General features: G+C 39.4%; 1 protein-coding gene across 1 annotated transcript; it reads right to left on the reverse strand.

Annotated features, from left to right (window-relative positions):
• Positions 1–5,314: 5,314 nt before the first annotated feature.
• On the reverse strand, positions 5,315–24,169 carry SLC25A31 (solute carrier family 25 member 31). The gene is made up of 6 exons (XM_079772272.1): positions 23,666–24,169; positions 15,951–16,078; positions 14,637–14,754; positions 12,050–12,204; positions 9,766–9,891; positions 5,315–5,527 (listed from the first exon to the last, which is right to left on the reverse strand). The coding sequence occupies exons 1-6, from the start codon at positions 23,898–23,900 to the stop codon at positions 5,327–5,329; spliced, it is 963 nt and encodes a 320-aa protein (XP_079628398.1). The 5' UTR covers positions 23,901–24,169; the 3' UTR covers positions 5,315–5,326.
• Between the last annotated feature and the right edge of the window lie 1,731 nt (positions 24,170–25,900).

A 25,900-nucleotide genomic window follows, 5' to 3' on the forward strand; every position in this document is an offset into this window, starting at 1 on the left:
GCGGCGCCCCCGCCCCGCGCTCCGCCCCGCGGCTTCCGAGGCGGCCCTGGCTGTTGTTGGCAACCGGGGCCACGCCTGGCACAGCGGCGGGATGCCACCGAAACCGGCTCCCAGCCTTGCAGGGGCCAACCGCAGCCCAGCACCTCGCCGTCCCGAGGCGCCCACGTGCCGCCCGCCGCGCTCGGCTCTGTGAGGTCGAGCCCATTGTGCAGCACGGCCGCCTCGCCCAAGGGAGCCGCCACGCGGGGAAAGCGGCCTTTTCACTTCAATGCCTTGTGTGAAAGGTGACTGGACAGATCTTTGTGTGTGTGTGTGTGTGTGTGTGTGTGTGTGTGTGTGTGTGTGTGTGTTTCTCCTTGCCAGGGCTTGAAATACCCAAAACCAAATGGTCAAGAAACCAGCACACTGACAGCTTTCCCTCCATGTAACTTCCTTCGCCCCATTCTAAAGATGCAGTCCCCTCCGCTAACCCTTGCCGCCGAAAACCGACTTTTCAGGAAAGGGACCATCTGTCTGTCTGCCACCAGTACACCCAGCAAGCCAGGGCTTCCCTCCAGCGTCTGCCCTGTGGGAGGCAGGATAGCAGCCTGGTGTGGCCCAGCCCTGTGTCCCTCTCACGTGATCAGCATCTGATGTCTGTCCTTCTAAAATTAACCAAGTCATAGTTTACACTTACGGAGTTTGGCTGTCCTGTTCCTTCTGGTTCAGTTCTTCATGGGGTTCCTGTTCCTTCTTGCCCAATTCTTCGTAAGATTCCTGGCCCTTCTCATCCACTTCGTCAGATGTTTCCTGTTTCTTCTCACCCGATTCTTGGGATGTTTTCGGTTCCTTTTCTACTAATTCTTCGGATACTTTCTGTTCCTTCTCGATCGATTCTTTATCCTGTTTCCTACTTGTTTCCATCTTGAAATTGACGGTTTCACCAAAATTTTCAGCACTCGTATTGTCATTATTTCTCCACTTCTTAAAAGAATTTATGCTTTTTACTACTATCAATGCTACAACAGCAGCAACAGCAAGTGTGGCTATAGCTCCTGCTGCTATTGTTATAGGGACCATGAAGTCCATTTTCAAGAGAAACTGGAATGTACAGTATTGCTTTGACTCTGGTCTTTCTACATTAGGGAGTCACACCTCTTCAGAAGTTCACTGGAGCTCCTGGTGGACAATGCGGTTGTCAGGGACACTGAAGGCTGGGGAGGGGCCTCCCGCTGGCCAGTGTGTGAGCACAATGGGGATTGGCTACTGGGCTCCCCATAGAAACCCACCCCTGGTGGCACGTGGCTTTGACCCTCCCCCTCAGTTGCCTCTGCAGCCATCATCCTCTTGGGCCCACCACCTAGATTTATTCCAAAATCTCCTAGGGCCATTTAATTACCCATGCTTTCTGTCTGTATAATGAGGGTGTGAGAATGATTTTTCTATTAAAAAACACTTAAAATTACCAGAGTAAAAGTAAATAGTTGAGGCCAGGGGCATGAGATTGTTACCACATTCTTTACATTTCCTGGGAGGAAATGAGCATACTTAGTGGCTAGAAGCATGACAGGCTTTGGGGATCACAGCGATTTGTAGTCCCAGGCTTGCCTAACTTACTAGCAGTAGGGCCTTAGGCATGTTATTTAACTCTGCAAAGAAAATAAATGACATAAAAATACCAACAGGTACAACAGCACAGAAGCATCAAAGAACATACTGTATTTGAGGAATCAGAAGTTACTGGTATGCCTGTGGTGCCTAGGGCAGATATGATGTACAGCTGAAGTTTAGCTAGATCATGAAGGACATTGTATGCCATGATAATAAGTCCTTATCCTGTAGGCAAGAAGTTTACCTTTTTAAGAATGAGGACCTGGCTCAGTGATTGAGCTTCAACCTATTAACCAGGAGGTCACAGTTCAATTCCTGGTTAGAGCATATGCCAGGGTTGTGGGCTCTATCCCCAGTCAGAGTGTGTGCAGCAGACAGCCAATCAATGATTATCTCATTGATGTTTCTTTCTCTCTCTCCCTTCCTCTCTGAAATCAATAAAAAAAACAAAACACCAAAACTTTTTTTTTTTTTTTAAATGAGGCCCTGGCTGGTGTAGCTCAGTTAGTTGAGTATCGTCCCATGCATCAAAAGGTCACCAGTTAAATTCCCAGTCAGGGCCACATGCCTGGGTTGTGGGCTTGGTCCTTTGCAGCTGTTCGATGTTTCTTTCACATTGATATTTCTCCCTCTCTCTCCCTTCCTCTCTAAAATTAATAAAAACATAAAAAATATAAAAAGGGAACGAGGAGCCATAAAAAAAATCTTTATTTTTGAGAGTATTACAGATGTCCCTTTTCTTTCCCCACTGACAAAAAATGTGGGTGTTTGAGTCCAAGTTCTTGTCTCGCTAAATCGAAGAATGAAGTTGCGGACAAAAACTTCAATAGAACCAGTTTACTGGGATAAGCCAGTCCTGGAAAAGTTGTAGCTGGGGTTCCAGGAGCAGGCCTGTATCTGGAGCTTCCTTTCCATGCTACAGTTGGGAGTAGCTTAGTATCCAAGCTAATTAAAGTCTAATAGTCCACGTGTGGAGGGTAACATGGCCATAAGCATGTAACAAACTGAGGAGTCTCAGAGGGAAGGGGAGGTGGCAGCAGGAGGAGATTAACTGAAGAACTTATATGCTTAACCAACCCATGGACACAGACAATAGTATGGGTGAAGGCCTGGGGAGGGGAAGGGATGGGGGAGGAGGCGGACCAATGAGGAAAAAAAGGAGAGACATCTATAATACCTTCTACAATAAAGATTAATTTAAAAAAAGCTCAGGGAGAAACCAAGATGGCGGCATAGGTAAACACCTAAACTGCTGCCTCGCACAACAATATCAAAACTACAACTAAAAGACAAAACAGACACCATCCAGAATCACAGGAAAGCTGGCTGAGTAGAAATTCTACAACTAGAAGAAAAGAAGAAAGCTCATTGAGACTCAGAGGAGCTGCAAAAGGCTGAGGTACGGAGACACGCGCACAGAGAGGACAGGTGGCTGACTGCACTGGTGGCTGAGTGCGTGGCTGGCTTTCTAAAGCGGGAGGGAGACGGAAGCTCCTGACTGCGCTGAACTCCAGTCCTGGGCGAGACTCTGGAAACCCAAACTCATTCAGGGGGAATCTGGACAGTCAGGAAAAGAGAAAGCACACTGAGACTCAGGGGAGCAGCGAAAGGCAGAGGTCCAGAGGTGTGCGCGCAGAGAAGACTGACTGCTGAGTGCACGGGAGGCTGAGTGCGCAGCTGGCTTTCTAAAGCAGGAGGGAGATGGAAGCTCCCGACTGCGCTGAACTCCAGTTACGGGCGAGTTTCTGGGAAACCAGACTCATTCTGGGAGAAACTGGACTGTCTGGCAGCTGGCAAAACTTGAGGGCAGCTTTCTCTCAGAGGTGCTTGCAGCGATTATTGAGGGACACTGGGACCCAGGGGCCTCATAGGGCAGGGCTGACGGGAAGCCAAGGCTGTCTGCTCCACCCTAAGACTCTGCCCCATCCAAACTGAGCACAGAGGCTTTTGCAAATCTTCTCCCATAAGGGTGTCTCCAGCACAGAAGTTTGCCCAGCGTAGACACAGCTGATCCTCACAGCCAATTGGCCTGGAGGTCAATTCCTCCTCGTGATACCAACAACAATCAAGACTTAACTACAACAAGGCTGTGCACACAGTCCACAAGGGGGTGCACCAAAAGTGTCCACCTCAGGTAACTGGGGGAGGCTGAGCCACTGGGCCATATAGGACACCTACCACACAAAGCTACTCTACCAACTCAGGGAAGCAGCGAAAATGCAGAGACAAAGAAACATCACAAATGAAAGAAATGGAGGAAAGCAAATAACTGGATATAGAGTTCAAAATCACAGTTATGAGGTTTTTCAAGAATTTCCTAGAAAAGGCTGATAAATTTAGCGAGACCCTCGAGGATATGAAAAAGGACCAACTAGAAATTAAACATACACTGACTGAAATAAAAAATATTATACAGAGACCCAACAGCAGATTAGAGGACCATAAGAATCAAGTCAAAGATTTGAAACACAAAGAAGCAAAGAACACTCAACCGGAAAAGCAAAAAGTAAAAAGAATCCAAAAATTTGAAGATAGCATTAGGAGCCTCTGGGACAACCTCAAGCGTACCAACATCCGAATTATGGGGGTGCCAGAAGAATAGAGAAAGCAAGATACTGAAAACCTATTTGAAGAAATAATGACTGAAAACTTCCACCACCTGGTGAAAGAAATAGACTTACAAGTCCAGGAAGCGCACAGAACCCCAAACAAAAGGAATCCAAAGAGGACCACAAATACATGTCTATCAACAAGTGAATCTAAAAATCAAGTGAATAAAAAATCTGATGAACAGAATAAACTGGTGAATATAATAGAATCAGGGGCATAGAAAGGGAGTGGACTGACAATTCTCGGGGGGAAGGGGTGTGGGGGGTGCAGGAGGAGACTGGACAAAAATTGTACACCTATGGATGAGGACAGTGCGGGGGAGGTAAGGGCAGAGGGTGGGGTGGGAACCGGGTGGAGAGGAGCTATGGGGGGGAAAAAAAGGAACAATTGTAATAATTTGAACAATAAAGATTTATTAAAATTTAAAAAAAGCTCATATATAACTTTTAAACTTCCTTTATTAATACAAAATACACAAACTAATTTTTGAGGGGACTTTTTCTGTTCCAAGATATATTCACATTAGCAAGATTTTATTTAAAGAAAAAAGTTAGCAGATATATGCCATTTTGTATCTTTTTTTTCCAACTACAGGTTTACAGTCATTAATGTCATTATCAGTTTTTTTTATTAAAAGCTATATAATACCATAAACACTATACTTAGTAATAAACTGAGCTGTTTTAGTAGAGATGTTGTAAGAAAGCTTACTTATGCCCAAAGATATAATGATGACATCTTCTGATAAGCTTTTAAGAAATATGTCATATGATTTTAAAGGAAAGGAAGATAATTACATTAAAATAATAGCATTTTTAAAGAACTTTCTTATATTTTAACATTATACATTTTAATTTTTCATCACAAAAGAAAAAGATTTTAACTAATAAAAATAACGTAAACTAATTTTAAGTAAAATGTCTCAGTAAAGTGAGTTTGAGTCTCAGTGGGAAGGAAACCCACATTTATCTGATTTTTAGTATTTAAATGCTTTAAAAAGCTTATGCTTTATTGTAGAATTACCACTTTAAAAAATACTGACAGTAATAACCAACTATCAAAATATATACAAATGGCAGCTATATAATTTGTATGTTTAACAAGTTAAATGTATGCATTTCTCAATTTAATCTCCTGATGAACTACCTCCAATACCAATGTTAAGGAATTCTTGAATTTTATCATATAATACCAACACTAAAGCGCCCCCTGTACCACGAAGGACATTGGAGAAGGCACCACGAAAAAATGCAATGACTCCCTCGTGTTGGTATATCTTCACAAAGCAGTCTATAGTTCCTTTATACTGCCGTTCAGTCTCACCGCTCTACATAAAGACAAATATTTTACCATTATTGTAATAGCTTTTACGTTAAGATAGATTTTATTCAGCACTAAGTACAGGTAAAAATAAAACCATGTCGAGTAAGTATGTTGGGCTAATGGGTATATATTGAATGTATATCTAATGGTTGGAGACACACTTGAAAACTGAGCAAATATTAGGCTTAACAAATTTCAAAAGATGGCATCACAAACCATGATTTATACTCTCACCACACTGCAATGAAGTGCTAAATCAATAGTAAAAAAAATAACTAGAAAAGTATCATGCTTGGGTATTAAGAAGAACACAACTTAGAAAATATTTTAAACCTAATAATAACCACAAAACTCCTTAAGATGCAGCTTGAGTGGTGACTTATAAGGAAATTAATGTGCAACTTAAACATTTTTAGACAAAGAATAAACCCAAAGAAAGTAGAAATAAAATAAACAGAAAATAAACACAACAGAAAGCATGAAAAGCCAAAAGTTAGTTATTTGAAATAATTTACTGATAAATCTCTGGAAACATTCTGGCACCAAAACTATTAGAAATAGCAGATGATTCAGATATTAAGAGAGACATGATAGCCCCGCTGGTGTAGCTCAATGTCTGAGCGTTGACCTATGAACCAGGAGGTCACGGTTCGATTCCAGGTCAAGGCATATACCCGGGTTGTGGGCTCGATCCCCAGTGTAGGGTGTGCAAGAGGTAGCCGATCAATGATTCTCTCTAATCATTGATGTTTCTATCTCTCTCCCTCTCCCTTCCTCTCTGAAATCAATAAAAAAAAGAAGAGTAACATGATATTACAAACAACTTCATGGCAATTACTTTGAAAACTCGGGAGAAATAAATTTCTTAAAAGCATAATTTACCAACAGAATAGAAAAAAATGGAATAATAAATTCATTAAAGAAAATTAGTCAGTTATTGAAAATCTTCTCATAAGGAAGATTTTATATGTAAGTTCTACTAAACATTCAGTAAACATTTAATTTTAATCTTACATAAATTATTCTAGAGAAGAGAAAATTAAGAAGAATCCCCAACATATTTTATGAAGCTTACAAAGCCTTGATATCAAAATTAGATTAGGACAATATAAGAAGGAATAATTCCAAGCCAGTGTCGCTGAAACATGGATGCCAAAATCCTGAACAAAAACTAGCCAATCAAACCCACTAAGGGATACAAAATATAACACATCATGAACAAGCTGGATTTATTCCAGGCACATAAGGTTGGGTTAGCTCTGGAAAATAGATAAATAGCCCTAGCTGGTTTGACTCAGTGGACAGAGTGTCAGTCTGTGTACTGAAGGGTCCCAGGTTTGATTCCGGTCAAGGGCACATGCCCAGGTTGCAGGCTTGATTCCCAGTAGGGTATGTGCAGGAGGCAGCCAATCAATGATTCTCTCTCATCATGGATGTTTCTGTTTCTCTCTCCCTCTCCCTTCCTCTCTGAAACCAATAAAAATATATTTAAAAAATAGATTAATAGTCTATATTCACATGAAAAGTGAAAAATGATCTGATGTCAATAGATATAGAAAAAGCATTACTGCCATTCATAATTACTACCTATTATAACCTAAAACAGAAAGGAAAAGCCATAGCTTGACAATAGATAACTACAAAACCCCCACAGCTAACATTAAATTATGTAATACTGAAGGCACTCCTTATAAGATTAGAACAAGACAAGGTGGCCAATTACTTCTTTAATATACCACTGTAACAGGTGTCTCAAACAGTGCATAAATGCAAGAAAAGGAAGTAAAAGGTGTAAGTATTGATAAAAGAAATGAAAGAACCTGGCATTTTTTGCAGATCGTAGACCTCTGTGTGTAAAAAAAAAAATCTTCAAAGAGTGTACACATAGATTAGTATTTGTAATAGGGTTTAAGAAAGTTGTGGGATATAAAAGTACAAAAATTCAACCGTACTATTATGGGCTGAATTGTGTGCCCACAAAGTCCACATATTGAAGTCTAAATCCTCAGTACACCTAAGAATGTGACTACATTTGAAGACAGGGTCTTTATAAAGGTAACTAAGATCAAATGAGCATATTAGGGTCCAATGTCATACAATATGGCCATCTTTTTAAAAAGAGAGACCAAAGGACCATGGGAAGACATAGGGAAAAGACAGCCATCTATAAGCCAAGGAGACATACCCTCAGAAGGGAACCACCCTGGTCGACACCTTAACTTGAACATTTATCCTCCAGGACAGTAAGAAAATAAATCTCTCCCTAGCCAGTTTGGCTCAGTGGATAGAGTGTTGGTCTTTGGATTGAAGGGTCCCAGGTTCTATTCTGGTAAAGGGCACATGCCCAGGTTGTGGGCTTAATCCCCAGTAGGGGACGTGCAGGAGGCAGCTGATTCTCTCTCATTGATGTTTCTATCTCTTTCCCTCTTACTTCCTCTCTGAAGTAAATATATATTTTTTAAAAAGAAAATAAATCTCTGTTGTTTATCTATTGTACTTTTTATAGCAGCCCTAGCAATACACTGAAACACAGTTATTTTGACAGTAAGTTGCAGCTATCATAACCATTATCTTTAAACACTTCAGTATGCATTTTAAGAATATTTTCTTACATACCCAAAGAATAGTTATCAAAATCAGAAAAACTTAACATTGATATAGTACCATTTACTAATCCACAATACAGGTTTATTACTATATTGTGCAAATTAATTTTCCATTTAAAAAATGTTTCAATGTAGCCCAGCCGGAGTGGCTCAGTTGGTTGAATGTTGTCCTGTGCATCAAAAGATTGCCAGTTTGATTCCCAGTCAGGGTAGCATACGGAAGGCAATCAATTGATGTTTCTCTCACATTGATCTTTCTCTTTCTCTCTCCCTTCCACTCTCTAAGCATGTCCTCAGGTGAAGATAAAAAGTTCTCAATATATTAAACTAGAGCTAGATATAGATCCAGAAGAAACAAAGGAATAACTTTTAAGGATGGTCCATGAATGATGTAATAGGTTAGATAATGTTTTACCCTTTCTGGTGGCCTTGTGGGTTCTTCCAGGACCATTTCATAGACATAAAATGAGGGTAATGATAGTAACCACACCCCTTTGTATTACTTTGAGAATTAAACGAGTTAAAGTGTAAAATGCTTAGGACAGTATCTGGCATAGTAAGCCATACAGAACTTTTCTAGCTTTCTGGCCTCATTATTTGCACTTGCCCCCATGAAAATCATCATCTGGGTAATTAACTACTTCTTAAGTGTATCTCTATGTACTATGTTTTCCCCACTCTGTTTAAAATGTTCTTTCACCGGGGAAAATGCCTATTTACTGAGATCAGCTTTGCAAGAGGCCACATCTGATCACAGTAAGCATTTGGGCACCCCTCTTCTATTGCATTCCTGGAACCTATGCGCATTTCTACTTGAACCATTAACTATATGCCTTCAATACTATGCTATGAATTTTGGTGCAGGTTCTGCCTTATTTTACTTGTGTCACCATAACTTAGCATAGATTAGGCAGTCAAATATTTGCTGAATGAATGAATGTTAACAAGTAACAGTATTGGAGATTGAATGTATCAAAACTGACTATATTTAGAACATAGATCATTATAAATAAGTTTTCATCTTTGAAGTTAAAATTTTTTTACTTTTTATTGAAATATACTACAACTAATGATATTACATAAGTCAGTGGCTTGTGACTAGGCTTATTCTACTTGATCTAATATTCAGTTAAGACAGACATACTCATCCAATCCCTACCATCTTCCTCTACCCTTCAAACAATGTATGCTACAGGAGTAGAAAGCATTTCTGTTCTGATAGCAGAAGAAAAAAAAAAACTTTGCTGGATGCTGGCTGTCTAATAATAGTAATAGTAAAGAAATACCAAAACGGCATGCATTTATTTTTTTTTAATCTTCACCTGAAGATATGTTTTTATTGATTTTTAGAGAGAGAGGATGGGGGAGGGGAGAGAGAGAGAGGTGAATTTGAGAAAAATATTGATCGGTTGCCTCCCGTAGGGGTTTGAACCCGCAAATGACTGGGAATCAAGAAGGCAACCTTTTGGTATATGGGACGATGCTCCAACCGAGCCACTGGGCAAGAGCACAGCATGGATTTATTAACAAATGACGTATTTTCCAGTCAAAATGTCTCTAAAATTTGAATAAATTATACCTGAATATCAGAGATAGTGGAAAACTCAACTAAACTTTCAAATAATAATATAAATACCTGCATCATCATACGTCTTCTAACTGTGTCAAAGGGATAAGAGAGTATTCCAGAGCATGTAGTCACAACTTGAGCAATGAAAAAGGAGACAAGAAATGGGGTTTCCTTTGGTTTGGGTAATAAGCCCTAGAAAAAAATAATGTATAAAGTAACCATCTAAATTTCTAAAACATCTTAAATCCTAAGTCAAAGAATAACTCTTAGGAATATATGAAAGAGGGCTCAATTATACTTAAGATGCAATTAAAAACAGTTGAATTTAATATGGAAAAATTAAAATATTAGCAGGATATCAGTTAGAAAGGAGAATGTCATACATGACTATCCTATAAAAACATATTTGGGGGGAAAAAGGGTATTTTCTAAATTGGGTTGTCATTAATGGCACTTAAAACTAGGGAAGATAACAGCCAGTGACCAAAAATGTTGTTCATGGCTCTTCACAGAGTTGAAAAAAACTGAAATAATGCCTGCTATTATCATCAAAAGATGATATTTGATAAACAGCTTTAAAGGACTAAGTTAGTGAAGAAACATTCCTAAATTTTACAGCTACTAGAGGTGGTAATAGAGCAAAGAGGGAAAGTGCACATAAACTTTTCTGTTATTAAGTAAATATACATAAGAAAAAACACACTACAAACTAAAAGTTCTATGTCTGAACCATAATAAAAATGATATGCAACTATATTTAATGGAGGGTAGAGATAATATAGAAAACTATTATAAAACTTCCATCAATTTTTAATCTAATTTAGTAAATAATACTGATATTAATTTCATTGCCTAATTTTGGAAGCATTATGATAGTTTTTAAGATAATGGGATATTTTGCTTGCCATGTAAATAAATTACTTAACCACTCCTCAGTTATTTATCTTTAAGATGGGGCTATTAAAAGCTATCCTTGTCCAGCCAGTGTGGCTCAGTGGTTGAACAAGTCACTGGTTCGATTCCGGGTTGCGGGCTCGATCCCCACAGGGGGTGTGCAGAAGACAGCTGATCAATGATTCTCTCAATGTATGTTTCTCTCTCCCTCCCTCCCTCAAATCAATAGAAACATTTTTTTAAAAGCTATCCTAGAACACTGTGAGGATGTAAAGAACTAACAAAGGTCCTAGAACTAAGTAATAGCTCAAAAATGGTAGCCATTATTACAATCTTTCTTTTTCCTACCTTATGGAAATGATATTAAAATCTGAAATGAAAAGGCAATTGCTAAAACAATCTGGAGAATACAATAAAGAATCTAACAGTACCCAATAAACACCTGAGCTATAGTAGCATTTATTACATTTAACTAATTATGCCTTGCTTACTTTCTAAAATGGTGATAGTAAACTTACTATATGCATGTAAAAAAAGAGATAATAAACTCAATTTAAAATCAGAAAATTCTGTCAGAAGCCTTTCTATATGTCAAAGATTTGATTATGATGTATAGTGAGTTTTTTAGTGTAAACAGCAAAAAATCTTAATATTTGGGTTTATGCTCTATATCTCAAATCAGATCCACAATAGAGTTATAATTTAATTAGGTTATGGCAAAGTCATGATTAAACAACTCTATAATGTCTCTCATTCCATTGTTTGTTTTGATTTATATAATTAAAAGTAAACTTATCTGCTGAACATGTTACTAATTAAAACAATAAAAAAATTAAAAATAGAACTCCCTTTTGAACTAGTAATCCCCACTCCTAGGAATATATCCGAAGAAATCAGAAACACCAATCAGAAAGGACATATGCACCCCTATGTTCATAGCAGAACAATTTACTATAGTTAAGATTTGAAACAACCTAAGTGCCCATCAGCAGATGAGTGGATTAAAAAACTCTGGTACATCTACACAATGGAATACTATGTTGCTGTAAAGAAGAAAGAACTCTTACCATTCGCAACAGCATGGATGGACATGGAAAGCATTATGCTAAGTGAAATAAGCCAGTCGGATAAAGATAAATATCACATGATCTCACTCATTCGTGGAATATAATAAACAACATAAAGTGATGAACATAAATAATCCAGAAACAGACCATCAAACTTCAGAGGAAAGGAGGGGGGCGGTGGTGAAGAGATCAACCAAAGGACTTGTAGCATGCATATAAGCATAACCAATGGACACAGACACTAGGGGGGTGAAGGCATGTGCAGGGGGCAGGGGGAGTTGCCAGGAGAGATCAATGAGGGGAAAAAGGAGACATATGTAATACTTTAAACAATAAAGAATTTTAAAAAAGAAACGAACCATTTAATATATACTAAAGCCCCAAATTACCTTAACTGTGTCATAAACTCCAAAATAAGAGGCTCGGTACACAATGATGCCCTGTACTGAAACACCAAACCCTTGGTATAAACCAACAATTCCATCTGATTTTGCTATTTTCATAATACAGTCACCTAAACCCTTGAATTGTCGCTCTGCAGAACCTAAAATAAAACCATTTGAAATTTATTAGCAGCATTATATATCAGATACTTTATTTAAACATTTTACATATTTAAAGTACTTGGAATTGCCATTTAGAAATCTAACAAAATAAAAGCACACATCAAAATTCTCCCATTAGTTAACAAATAATTAAGTTTTCAAGTAGTATTTAAAAAAATTTTTAAATATCAATCTCTTTTAAAACCAATCTAATTCAAGCAATATGATAGGCTCAAGAAAATTACCAGAAGTTACTAGAAATGTAACTTCTAGGAATTTAGAAATTTTTAGTTTTCATTAGGAATGAAAAACTTCATGACTTGTTTCAGTTGAAGAGCAAAAAGACAAAACCAAAAACTAGTAACTTAAGAATCATTAACATTATAGATGGGGTGTCACAGTTTTTGAGTGTTTGTTGGTTTTGTTTTATTGTCCCCTGACTTGAACTCTTTGCCAATAATTGAAATATTATGTGTAGAATATAATCCTTCAAAATAAGCTAAATTCTCCCAATTTTGAGAGAAAACTACTGAACTTAAATAAGGTACATGAATTATTTTTACTTTCTTAGCAATAACAAGAAAATTTGGACTGCCAGTTAAACATAAGATGGAACCCCTATTTTCATTTTTTCTCAAATTGTTATCCTTTCTGAGATATTTTCTCTGATCACTTATCTAAAATGATGTCACTCCCTTCTCCTAATTTTTTTCATGACATTTACTGCTAAGTGACAGTATATTTTAGTCATTGATTCATTGTTTTTTACTTGTATCCCCCACTATACTATAAGGTACATGAGCTACAAACTCCATGTTTTATATTGTGTGTGCATGTGTGTGAAAGTGACAGAGAAAGAGAGAGAGGGTGGGGTGGGGGAGGGAGCTCATGCATGCGCGCACCTGGTTCACAGCATGCAATGGAGAAATATTTATTAAGTGAATCTCTGCTCCCTTAAGACATTTATTAAAATGATAATCTATATATATAAAAGCCTAAGCGACCATTCAACTGGTAGCTATGACGCACACTGACACCGGGTGCAGACGCTCAACGCACAGGCATGGAAGCATGGAACAAACTGATGAATCTCAGAGGGAAGGGGCGGGGAGAGGGCAGGAAGAGATTAACCAAAGATCTTATATGCATACTAGAGGCCCAGTGCATAGATTCATGCACTGGTGGGGCCCCTCAGCCTGGCCTGTGGTGATCGAACCAAATCCATGCACTGGGCCTCCGACACCCCCTGAGGGGTCCCAGATTGCGAGAGGAAGCAGGCCAGGCCAAGGGACCCCACCAGTGTATGAATCCGTGCACCAGGCCTCTAGTAAAGAAATAAAACAGGTTTAAAGCCATATAGGCAAAGAAGAATATTGACAAAAATAAAATCCACAAATTTTGGCATGATGGAAAGGAGGTAGAGGAGTGGAACCTCACTGAGTAGAGCAGAGAAAACTGAAACTTATTTTCTTGCAGAAGGAGATATTGTTGAGAAGAAAGCCCTGGACTCCAACCTCAGAAAAACTTAGAAATTAGGGGAACTAAGTACTGTACTATTCTTAAAGTGAAAGCAAAGTAGCATTTGGATACTCAAAATCTACTTCACCCTAAGCAGCCAAGTCACTTTCTCCTCTGTCATTCTCAGAACTGAACACAAGGCTCCAGATTGAATGGGACCAACAGAGTTGCCTCCACAATCACTGAAAAAAGACTCACACAAAGATACATCTTGTGAAATATCAGGTCATCAGGGATATGATGATTAAAAAGAAAAAAAAGGTACATATAAAAGGATCAACAGTAAGAGATCGACTTCTTAAGAGCAATATTAGAAACTAGAATCCAGAGTAATACTTTTTAAAATTGTGAAAGAAATTAAATTTAAACCAGAATTTTTTATATGGCCAAGAATTAAGAGGGTAAAACAGAGACATTTTTAAACAAGCAAGATTTCAATTTATCTCCTGTTCTACTCTTTTCAGAAAGCTCAGAAAGCTACCGAAGAACATAATCTACCAAAACAGTTGCATAACAAAAATATAGAAGATATGGTAAATAAAATAAGTAGAAACAGAGGGAAAGGGAATCTCTAGCATGAGAGCTGTACATCTAACCTAGAGAGGAATCATAGTTGAGGCAGGAGTAAGTGTATGAGGGATCTAGGAGGTGGTTCTCCAGGAAAATAAAAGAGGAATTAAGTTTTAAACAGTCTTTGTTTGCTCTTTTGTTACTACAGTGTTGGCCTTCCCCTTCCCTCTTTTAAGGGAAAAGAAAAAAGTAGTAATCTTTACGCCATATGACCTTACCATTTGGTTGAGAACACAATTTTTAGACTGTAACTAACACTGTTGTTACAGCATAACTTTAGAATAAATAGTACATTATTCAAAACACAAAGAAGGAAGAGTCAGTATTTCTAAAAATCCCATACCTTTTCCAATATCAACACCTATTCGGGTTCGAGCAAAATCTAGTGGATATACTACACATAAGGATGTTGCCCCAGCTGCTCCACCAGAAGCCAGGTTTGCCAAAAACCATCTCCAGAACTGAAACATATTAAATTAAAACGTGGTTATTAAACTACAGAACCTGACTGTGTGAAATCCTTATTTTTCTAAAGGCTAAAAGGCCAGATTTACAAACTGATTTTCTTAAGTAAACATCTGTAATAACACATATCATACTATCCAGAATACTTGTCTTCGTGTCCTTTGTTTCTTACCAGGCAGTCTAGGAGGTACAGTTTACATGCTGACATACTGAAATTGCAAAATACTTTAATGGCCTCCAGCAAAAGTAGCCCAAATTAGCAAAAGTGGACACATAAGGTAATCATGTCTTTAGATTATATATGCCATGAACTTTAAATCTCAGCTAACCCTAGCTGGTTTGGCTCAGTGGATAGAGCATTGGCCTGGGGACTGAAGGGTCCCAAGTTCAATTTTGGACCCCTGTTGCAGGTTCCTCCCCTTCCCAGCCCAGGTCCTGGTGGGGCTGGTGCAGGAGGCAACCAATCGATGTGTTTCTCTCACATCGATATTTCTCTGTCTTTCCCTCTCTCATCCACTCTCTCTAAAAATCAATGGGAAAATATCCTCAGGTGGGAATTAAAAAAATCTCAGCTAAATAGGTTCTTAGTAATAAAGAAACAACTTGCTTTTTTAGGGAATAAATGACCTCAGAGTTAGAAATACATAACTCTTTTTTTTTTAAATAAGAGAGGAAGGGAGAGGGATAAACATCAATGATGAGAGAGAATCATTGATTGGCTGCCTCCTGCACGCTCCCTACTAGGGATTGAGCCCACAACCCGGGCATGTGCCCTTAATCGGGACCCTTCAGTCCATAGATCAACACTCTATCCACTGAGCCAAACCAGCTAGGGCAGAAATACATGCATCTTGACTGCTTTTTCTTTTTTTGCTAAATATAAGCAGACAAAATGCTAAATTTTTCTAGTGTAGTAATGTAGTAATTATAAAACATAATTACATTAAAATTAATATTTATTCAGAGAAATACTGCTTTGAGACAAAATATGCCTTAAATATTAAAACTGTGTTCAAAGAAACCTATAAAAGTTGTGTTTTTCACATATAATTTCTATAACTTAACACATATTGCGTTAACAGTTACTATTTTAACTATTTTTTCTACCACTTGAGCACATCCTCCCATCATACAGTGTTGTAAGACGAACCAACCATTTCTTAGAAATTTTAGAGATATTATCTATACTTGCCTGTTTTTCTTTATTAACTCCAGACATGAAAAGTTGTTTGTATTTGTCCTTAAAAGCAAAATTTAGAGCTTGTGTTGGAAAATACCGAATAACATTTGCAAAATTGCCACGCCAATAACTGAAGAAACCTACAAAAGAAAACATACTACATATAAACATATACTGTATTAACCTCTCTAATAAAAGGGTAATATGCAAATTAACTGTCACTCTGTCACAAAGACGGTGGTGCCCATAGCCACAAGATGGTGGCGCCCAGTCCCCTCAGCCCCGCTGGAGTCCCCCAGTCCTGGGGGGCGGCAGCTGCTGAGAGCAGGCAGCGTAAGCGGCCTAGCGGAATGCTTGCTTTGTCACCGCGGCGATGAGGCAAGCGTCCCACCCCGGCCGCGGAGGGCCTCTGGGCAGTGGGCACGGAGTGGCCAGGCCCTGCAGAGAGCAGAGAACCACGGGGAGTGGGCCTAAGCCATCACGGCTCCCAGATTGGAGAGGGCTCCCCTGAGGGCTCCCAGATTGGAGAGGGTGCAGGCAGGCTGAGCGACCCACCCCCCATGCACGAATTTTGTGCACCAGGCCTCTAGTCATTAAATAATTCCCATAGCTTTAACAAACTTAGTTATTTGAACTATTTAAAAGCAAATCCCTTTCTCATGAAAAAAAAAAATAGTTTATATGTGTCTCCACTGAAGAAAAAAAGTAGTATTAACTCCATGTACTTCCATTCCAATTTTATTAATATCCAATGAAAAGCCTTGAATACCTAACAACCTCTGGAAAACCATTATCAGTTGAATATAGGGTTCTTCACTAGTAGAAAAACAGTTCAGGAGTATTTGTCAGAGAAGTTAGTAACCCTTAGCATCATTTCCAAATCATGATATACAATTCCTATAGTAGTAAGGCTGCTAGGACAGAATTGGTTTGTATACATACTTATGAGAAGGAGAAAGTGACAGAAGTCTAAAGCATCCTTATCTTTATGTTTTAGAACCCAGACAGAAAAGGGAACAATTTATAATTCAAGGCCTGATAGAGAGACTGGAGGAAACTTTAGAGATTAATAATCTTCTCACTTCAAATCTCAATGGATTGACCAATCCTAATGTGTTACCCTTAAAATCCAGAGCTGCCCTAGAATGCAACAGGCTTGCTCTTTAGTAGCCATAATTGTTTTTACTAGATTGCAAATTGTCAAATGGTTTCATCTTACTACTCTGAATAAGATTCCTCTCCACCTAGCTTGGAGAACATCCAGAATCAGTCTTCTAAAGATGAACATTCAAATGACAATTAAGACGCACTCATAGAGAGCAGGCAGATAGCTCTGGGATGGGAGGGGGAATGGGGGGATTGAACAAAAAAGAAAAAAAGAGAGAACTCATGGACATGGATAACAGTGTGGTGATTGCTGGGTGTGAGGAGGGAGGCAGGCGGTGGTGGTGCTGGTGGAAGAGGGCACAGAGGGGTAAATGGTGATGGAAAAAATGAAATAATTTCAGCTTACTAGGCTGGTCCTCAGAATCTGAAAGTTAAATTAGTGTAGTACATAGAGGGAAAGATATTTATTTGCTAAATAAGTAAGTATATTTAGTGGGGAAAAATCCCCAGAATCTTGGTGAATCCTAAGCTGAATATAAAGCAGTTGCACATAATCTCTCATGAGGCAGGTACTATTAGTCTCTTCATTTTAAAGATGAAAAATGAATTCCCTCAAACAGACAAAAAAAAAAAATCTACTCTCTGTGTAATGCAAGCATAGAGGAATAAAATTTGCCACCCCAAATGTGTCTCTGGAGTAAGGATTATTTTGGGCTGATTGTTTTTAAGAAACAAAAAAACTAGAAGGCTTTTTAAATTTACTTTAACCTTCTCCTTAATTACCAGCACAAGTTTAGAGAGAGGGCTTGGTCCAGGAAGAGAATTATCAAAGAGTATGGGCTAGGTTAAAAAACTAGTGGTAGCTGGGCAGGATCTGTTTGTTCAAAGTCTCTTCAGTGCCCCATTATCTCAGCAAAATACAACAAACATTTGTTTACAAAATACTTGCTTTTCCTATATTCCTGTAAATTTTCTTCTTTCCATTGGAAGACTCAGGCTCCTACCCCATTCTTCTTAGCTCAGAATGGACATATAAGCCTCAACTGTCTGCCTGTGGTTCTCAGATTTTTATAGGGCCATGTACGTACCCAATTAAATTTGCTTTTCTCCTGTGAAAATGTCTTCTGTTAATTTAATTATCAGAGTATTCAAAGATGCTAGAAAGGTAGAAGGAAAATTTTTGCTCCCCTACACAAGTTTATCCCAGATGCACTTACTTACAAATGAACATCAGAAATACATGTTTACAAATTTATGAATGCATACATAATGATTTAAAGAGTTAAAATTTATTGAGCACTAACTATGCAATAGACACATAGTTGAATATTTTATCGGCAGTATCTTGTTTAACCCTCACAACTACCATATCATCAGGTATGTAGCACACAACTGAGAAAATTGAGGCCGAGAGGTTAAATAAAAATGGTTCAAGGCCACAAGGTAAGGGAAGGGCTGGGACTTGATTCCAGCTCTGACTCCAACCTAGAGCTATTAAATCTCTACTGCCTCTCTTTAAAAATCATTTCTCAATAAAAAACAATAGTCTTTTTTTTAGGTCAGAATAGAAAAAGGGAAAAGCAGTCATATAAATTAAAAGAACAATTTCCTAATATATAGAGTGTCCCCCAAAAAATGTAAATCACAGTTTGAATAATTATGAAGGCAGTATTTATTAAAATACATTTCATTTTCAAAATTGAGGTATCAGCTGTTAAAGTGTGTATACATTTTTTGGGACACCCTGTATAATCACAAAATTGGTAGAGAAAAACATAGCAACTGTGGTATCTTTGATAATAGCAGTATCTTAATTGCTAAGAAAATAATCTCTTCAAAACTTAAGGGCAAGAAAAAACATACTCTGAACTTAATTCTGAGAAAATAATTAAGAATTAAAATAGAACTGATGGGAAATGGAAGCAGTTACTGGGCCATTTACTGGTCAATTTACAGCCAAGAATGGGAATGCTAGGCACAATTAAAATATATTCTAGACTAGTGGGCCCCAGTATGTTTTTGCAGAATGCCTATCAGTAAAAATATATGTAGCCTATCATAAATATATATACATTTTTAAAAGTCATTTGCCTTTGCTAGTATACCTATTATGTAATATACCAAAAATAGAAATTAAAGAATGAGATAAAGATTCCTCACTTAAAAAAAATGTTATTTGGTACCTATTGCAAAGCAGAACTGCTGGGAAAAGCACTAGAAACAAAGTTCTTGGACTTATGGTGCTTACATTTAGAGGGTGAGGAGCCAGGGAGAGAGAAAATGAACAAATAAACATGTCAGGTGGCCATAAGAATTATATAAATATGTCAGGTGGTCATAAGAACAAAAATAGTATATGGAGATGGAGAATGACAAAGAGCTACTTAAATAGGTTGCTTGGGGAAAACTTATAGCTAGGAGGTATTCGAATATAAATGTGCACTTATTTGAACCATTAGAACATAATAGTTTTAGATATCTTGATAATTATGATGTTTTTAAAAAAACATATTTCTTATTGATTTCAGAGAGGAAGGGAGAGGAAGAGAGAGATAGAAACATCAATGATGACCATCATTGATCAGCTCATTCCTGCATGCCCCCTACTGAGGATCGAGCCCACAACCTGGGCGTGTGCCCTGATCAGGAACCAAACTGTGACCTACTGGTTTATAGATTTACTCAACTACTGAGCCACTTGATGTTTTTATGCCATCATCTCCTACTATCTTAAGGCATCTTTAGAGTTAGGTTACTTTTTAAGAATAGTGTACATTAATCTATAATTCAAATATTCTTGTTGATAATTTAAAATATTCAAATATTCTTCTTGTCTCTATAAATCCATTTAGCTGAGCAAACATAAACTATAACATGTTTATTATGTAACTAGAGGCCCGGGGCACGAAATTCGTGCACAGGGGTGTGTGTCCCTCAGACCAGTCTGCACCCTCTCCAATCTGGGACCCCTCGAGGGATGTCCGACTGCCCGTTTAGGCCCAATCCCGGTAGGATCGGGCCTAAATGGGCAGTCGGACATCCCTCTCACAATCCAGGACTGCTGGCTCCCAACTGCTTGCCTGCCTGCCTTCCTGATTACCCCTAACTGCTTCTGCCTGCCAGCCTGATCACCCCTTAACCACTCCCCTGACAGCCTGATTGATGCCTAACTGCTCCCCTGCCAGCCTGATTGCCCCTTACTGCCCTCCCCTGCAGGCCTGGTCACCCCTAAATGCCCTCCCCTGCAGGCCCGGTCGCCCCCAAATTCCCTCTTCTGCTGGCCTGGTCACCCCTAACTGCCCTCCCCTGCAGGCTTGATCACCCCCAACTGTCCTCCCTTGCAGGCCTGGTCCCTCCCAACTGCCCTCCCCTGCTGGCCATCTTGTGGTGGCCATCTTGTGTCCACATGGGAGCAGCCATCTTGTGTGTTGGAGTGATGGTCTATTTGCATATTACTCTTTTATTAGATAGGAGGATTACTGAGGACTAGTGCCTGTCATCCCCTCTACACTGTGGAACTAACCCCTACTCCTCTTTTAGAATGCCTTAGTGTCCCATGATATCTAACTGACTTTTGGCCCAATTTTAAGTGCCAGTGCCAATTCACATACTAAATATCAGTAAAGCTTATTTTCCCATTTTATTTTAAATAAAGTAAATATCTAATATGTTGTTTTGCATGTCCCAAAACATTTTTCAAATAAAAACCTTACTGCTCTAGCTTTCAAAAAAATAAGTTTGGAAAAGTTTAAAGATAGCTGATGAACTCATGGCCAGGAACACTTAAATGAGAAGAGTTCTGGTAGGGTCTTAAAAATGAGACTGCACAGTTCAGGTTTTTTAAAAGCTATTTTACAATATATTAAATACAACAATTACTTTAATTAAGAATATATTTACGTATGCATATTTTGTGCAGTGAAACATCATAGCACAGACACCAAAATGTTAATTGTGGTGATTTTAGCAGTTATTTGTTTTTACTTTTTGCTTCTCTATTTTTTCTAATGTCTATAATAAACATGCATTACTTGTGTAATAAAAATTTAAACAGTATTAAATAAAATTGCACATACAAAGTTGAAGATCAGCCCTGGAGAGAGCTGACCAGAGAACTGAAGTGTCTTGGTTTCGATTCCTTGTCAGGGGCACATATCTGGGTTCCAAGTTCGGTCCCAGGCCCAGTCGAGATGCGTATGGGAGGCGACCAATTGATGTGTCCCTCTCACGTTGATGTTTCTCTCTCTCTCTCTCTGTCTCTCTCTTCTCCCACTGCTTCCTCCCCGCTTCCCACTCTCCCTAAAAATCAATGGGAAAAATATCCTCAGATGAGGATTAACAAAACAAAACAAAAATACCACAAAGTTGAAGATCATAAAACCAACTGAAGAATAAATCTTTTAGAACAGCATTAGTCAGGATAAATCCAGAAGCTTTCATAATCCAAGGAAAGCTTATAAAAAGTATCAAAGACATCCAGAGAGATGTTTAAAGCTATGTTCAGAGCAAGAATAAAGAAATCTATCCTTGGGCTAGAAAGAAAGCAGAGATAAGTATTTACTAGAACTATGCCCAGATAGTTTGTATTTAGATTAAATCAGAGTTTGGTTAGAGGCTTAGATAATCATAAACAGGTTTTACTGCTACATGAATATCCAGTAGGAGGAGCTCTAAGTTTTTCAGGATAGGGATGGCCTTCCTTGTGCAGGGCTGGCCATGTATAGCAGCAGGATGCTTAGCCTCCCTGGATTTTGTCTTTCACGTTATTACAATTTAGCACACCCATCTTTGTGCTAACAAAAAAAATTCCCTAAAATTTTCAAAAAAAGCCCCTAGATGGCAATATTAACCCTGTTGTGAATTACTAACCTCTTACCATAGGATATATACCATAGTATATTCATAAGGCCCTGTATATAAGAATAGGAAACATCTTCAAGTTCTGCTTTTATCATCTCATCTTTGAAGGTATAGAAATCAGAAACTGGAATACTATTCAGAATGATCACAATTTATAAGAGCCATATTGAATATGTTCAGGTTTAAATATTACCAAGAACATTTAAAATATAAAATAAATCAGCACTGGTCAGCACAATCTGACCACAATATTTAACTTCACCCGACTAAATATGTAAAGTAGATTAGCTAATAATATAGCACCCCCTACTTCTCTGAAGAAGTTTTAGAGTTAGGTTAGTGGTTTAGATAATCATAAATATAAACTAAGGAGAAAGAAGTTCCTACTTTTCCCGTAAAAACCTTAAAGGAAATGGGGAGCTTGCTCTAATAAAAGAAATGGGGTGTGGAGAATGTGAACCACTCTTATGCTTTCTGGGTTCAGCTCTCAGATGGGCATTTAAAATTCATAATTTAGATGATACCTTAAGAGTCTACATTGGGCCCTACATATTGTGCCCAACAGATTTATCCCTAGGAAGAGAATGCTTTTTTATGGGAGAGTATATCCTGACCTAGACTTAGGAGTGGAAGAGAGAACTGCACTGGAGTTGAAGCCACTTCACTTCTTGTTCTGAACACACAGTTAATGGGCCTATTTCCTTTTTAAAGTTAGTACAGAGCCCTAACTGGTGGATAGAGCGTCGCCTGTGGACTGAAGGGTCCCAGGCTCCATTCTGGTCAAGGGCACATGCCTGGGTTGCCAGCTCGGTCCAACGTGCGGGAGGCAGCCAATCAATGATTCCCTCTCATCATTGATGTTTGTCTCTCTCTCTTCCTCTCTGAAATCAATAAAAATATATTTAAGAAAATAAAGTTCATACAGAGTTTTCAATTGAATCCAACTATATGGATGGATTATAGAAGACTTCTGATAAATTTATCCTGACATTCTCTGAGCTAACTTAGGAGCCATTCTGCAACCGGAAGGCATTTCATGGCTAACAAAGCACTTTCATTATTTAGCCCTTGGAATCTTTCTTTCAATATTAATGGGGGGGGGGGGGGGGACGACTCCACAAAACATTAAAATTTTAAATAAAGACAGGATCTGATGCAAAAGAAAAATTGGTAATACTGATCCTGTCTTTAAAATTTTATTTTGCTCATCTTGGATTTAAAAAAATACTGCATTAAAATATTATTTGTTTTTATTGTGTTATTTTGCTCCCCCCTCAAATCTGTGCAGAGGTGACTGCCTCTTCAACAGTTTTCAAGAATAAACAGAACCTCTTTTCACTGAATAGGGCTCAGAGTACTGGGAGGCCCCAATGGTCCCATATTTGGAGAATATAGTATTTCAACAAGTATTTAAGCAATTTGGGCACTTGTTCACACACAGCAAAATGCTTAATAGCATCTCCTCTCATCTTGGGAGTCAAACACTGCCTTCTGAGCCAGGCCCTGAGGCGCCGAGGTGTATGTAAATCCTGCTGCGAAGGAGAAATTTAGAGAAAGAGAAGATGGTTCTCCCCTGCACTAGGACTGGTCATGTGCAGGCCCTGGGAAAGCAGAGCCTCTTTGACTGGTTACCATTACTGAATTTTTCAAGTCGAAGAAACAAGCCCATCACCCCCCAGCTGACACGGCCATGGCCCCTGCCGTCGTCCCCTCCCGCCCCACCCAGGAGAGAGGAAGGCATGGCGGCCGCCCCTACGCACCCTGCTCGCGGGGAATCCGCACCAGACAGTCCACCATGCCTTTGTACTGCGCCTCGGGGGCGATCTGCTTGGACGACGCCTGCACCTGCAGCAGAAGCTTCACCCGCTCTATGGGCGCCACGGCGGTCTTGGACACAGCCGCCGCCACCCCGCCAGCCAGCAGGTCCTTCCCGAAGGACACGACGTCAAAGAACCGCTTCTTCTCCGGCTTCTTCTTTGGAGGGTCACGCTGCATGGTGGGATGACGGACGGGAAAAAACCCAACAGCAGCAGGCTAAAACGTGCTCGGAAGAGGCGAAGGGAAGCAGAAAACCGCTTGGGCGTCGTCCTGGCGGGAAAGCGGCGCTGAGGATGCTGGGAGATCGGCTCACCACGTGGGGTGGAGCTGGGGAGCTGCGCATGCGCTTCCAACCGCCTCCCGCCACCTGGTGCGGGCCACGTGACTCCCCACACGTAGCTACCAGCGCGCACGTGCGCGGTGCTGTCTGGGTAAGTGTCAGTGCCCGAGTTAATCCTCACTCCAGGATATTTTTTTCTTGCTGCCGGCGAAGTGTAGAACCCCTGGCTTCTGAGCCTCGCAGGGTGTAGGAAGGGGCCTTGAAGAGCTATTTCTCTGTAAAGATAGTGTGCAAATTAGAGCAGGGCAGTGTGGGATTAACCGAGTTTAGTTTTAGTTCCCAGGTTACTCTCCATTTTTCTCTTAGAAATCGCTTTAATTTCTGCTCCTTTAATTTTGCAGGGGTCATTTAGTCACGTTGTCACTGCTTTTGCTGATTGTACCCTGGAAGCATAAGTCAACATGTTCTTCTTTCTCCTTTATTTTACTGAAATTGGCCAATTCCATCTAGGGCAGTGCTTCTCTCAGTCCAAACCGCCCATTCAAAGGAGATGGACTGGCTTTTAATTGTAAAGCTTGGGTTTAGGCAATGCGGATGTGCAGGTTACCAGTGACCTATTCTAGAACAGAGGTTCACAAACTTTTTGTTTGTTTTTGTTAATCCTCACTCCAGGATATTTTTTTCCATTGCTTCCCAGAGAGAATGGAAAGGAGGGAGGGAGGAATGGGGAGAAACAGAGAGAGACAGAGAAACAGAAACATTGATGTGAGAGACACACATTGATTGGTTCCCTTCCCACACACCCGGACCAGGGCCCTCGGGGATGGAACCTGCAACCCCCGTAGGAGCCTTTGAGGGGAAATTGAACCCTCGACCCCATGGTGCTCAGGCCAATGCCCTAACCATTGAACACACCTGTCAGGACCAAACATTTTTTATTATAGGACCCCCTTTTCACTCTTAAAAATTAGGAGCCCAAAGAAGCTTCTGTTTTTGTGGGACATAAATTGATATGTACCATTTCAGAAATTGAAACAAAATGTAAAACTATTAGTTCATTTAAAATAATACTCAACACAAATAATATTAAAAATATTTTTTCAAAACAAAAAAAAATGTAGTGAGAATAGCCTTGTTTTATATTTTTGGAAAGCTCATGTCTGAAGGAAAGACAGCTGGATTTACATAACTGCTCTTCAGCCTATGGCAGTGTCACACCTCATGTGGCTGCTAGACCACTTACACAAATGAGAGAATGATGGTGACACTGGCAGATATTGTCTTAGTGTTGACCTCAATGGAGGCCCAGACGTCTTGGTGACACAAAAACAGAAGCTTCTTTGGGCTTCCCTCCCACACTTTGAGAATTCCTCTGAGGCTGAGCAGACTCAGGTTTGACTTCTTTGGGCAAGAATACTCACTCAGTACATCATGTCTGGCTCTATTTAATTCCACCTCCCTTTTAAAAAAAAATCGTATATCCTAGAGATCCCTCTATAATAGATTCCTGATTCCTTTTGATAGCCTGTTTGATAGTTTCTCATACATGGAGACACTGTGTTACCTCTTACTCTGTAGGACCTGCAGCCTTGAAACACACTCAGAAAACCCAAGATGAGTTATTGACAATTTTGAACTTATGTTCTAAGTTTTTCTTCATTATCTTAAGTGTGTTTTAACACTTTTCATGCTACTTGTCACTAGTAAAAAACCAAATATGTAGGCCAAAAGGATTCCAGAGTAGGAATCTATATATATAAAAGGCTAATATGCAGAGTGTCCCCTCGGGTGTTCGATTGCTCGCTATGACGTGTGCTGATCACCACGGGGTGGCATGGAATGAAGGAAGGCCCTGGCTGGCAGCCGGCAGCTGGGGAAGGGAGGCCTTGGACGGCAG

This window comes from Cnephaeus nilssonii (assembly GCF_951640355.1).
Source record: "Cnephaeus nilssonii genome assembly, chromosome: 5".
Taxonomy (NCBI): Eukaryota; Metazoa; Chordata; class Mammalia; order Chiroptera; family Vespertilionidae; genus Cnephaeus; species Cnephaeus nilssonii.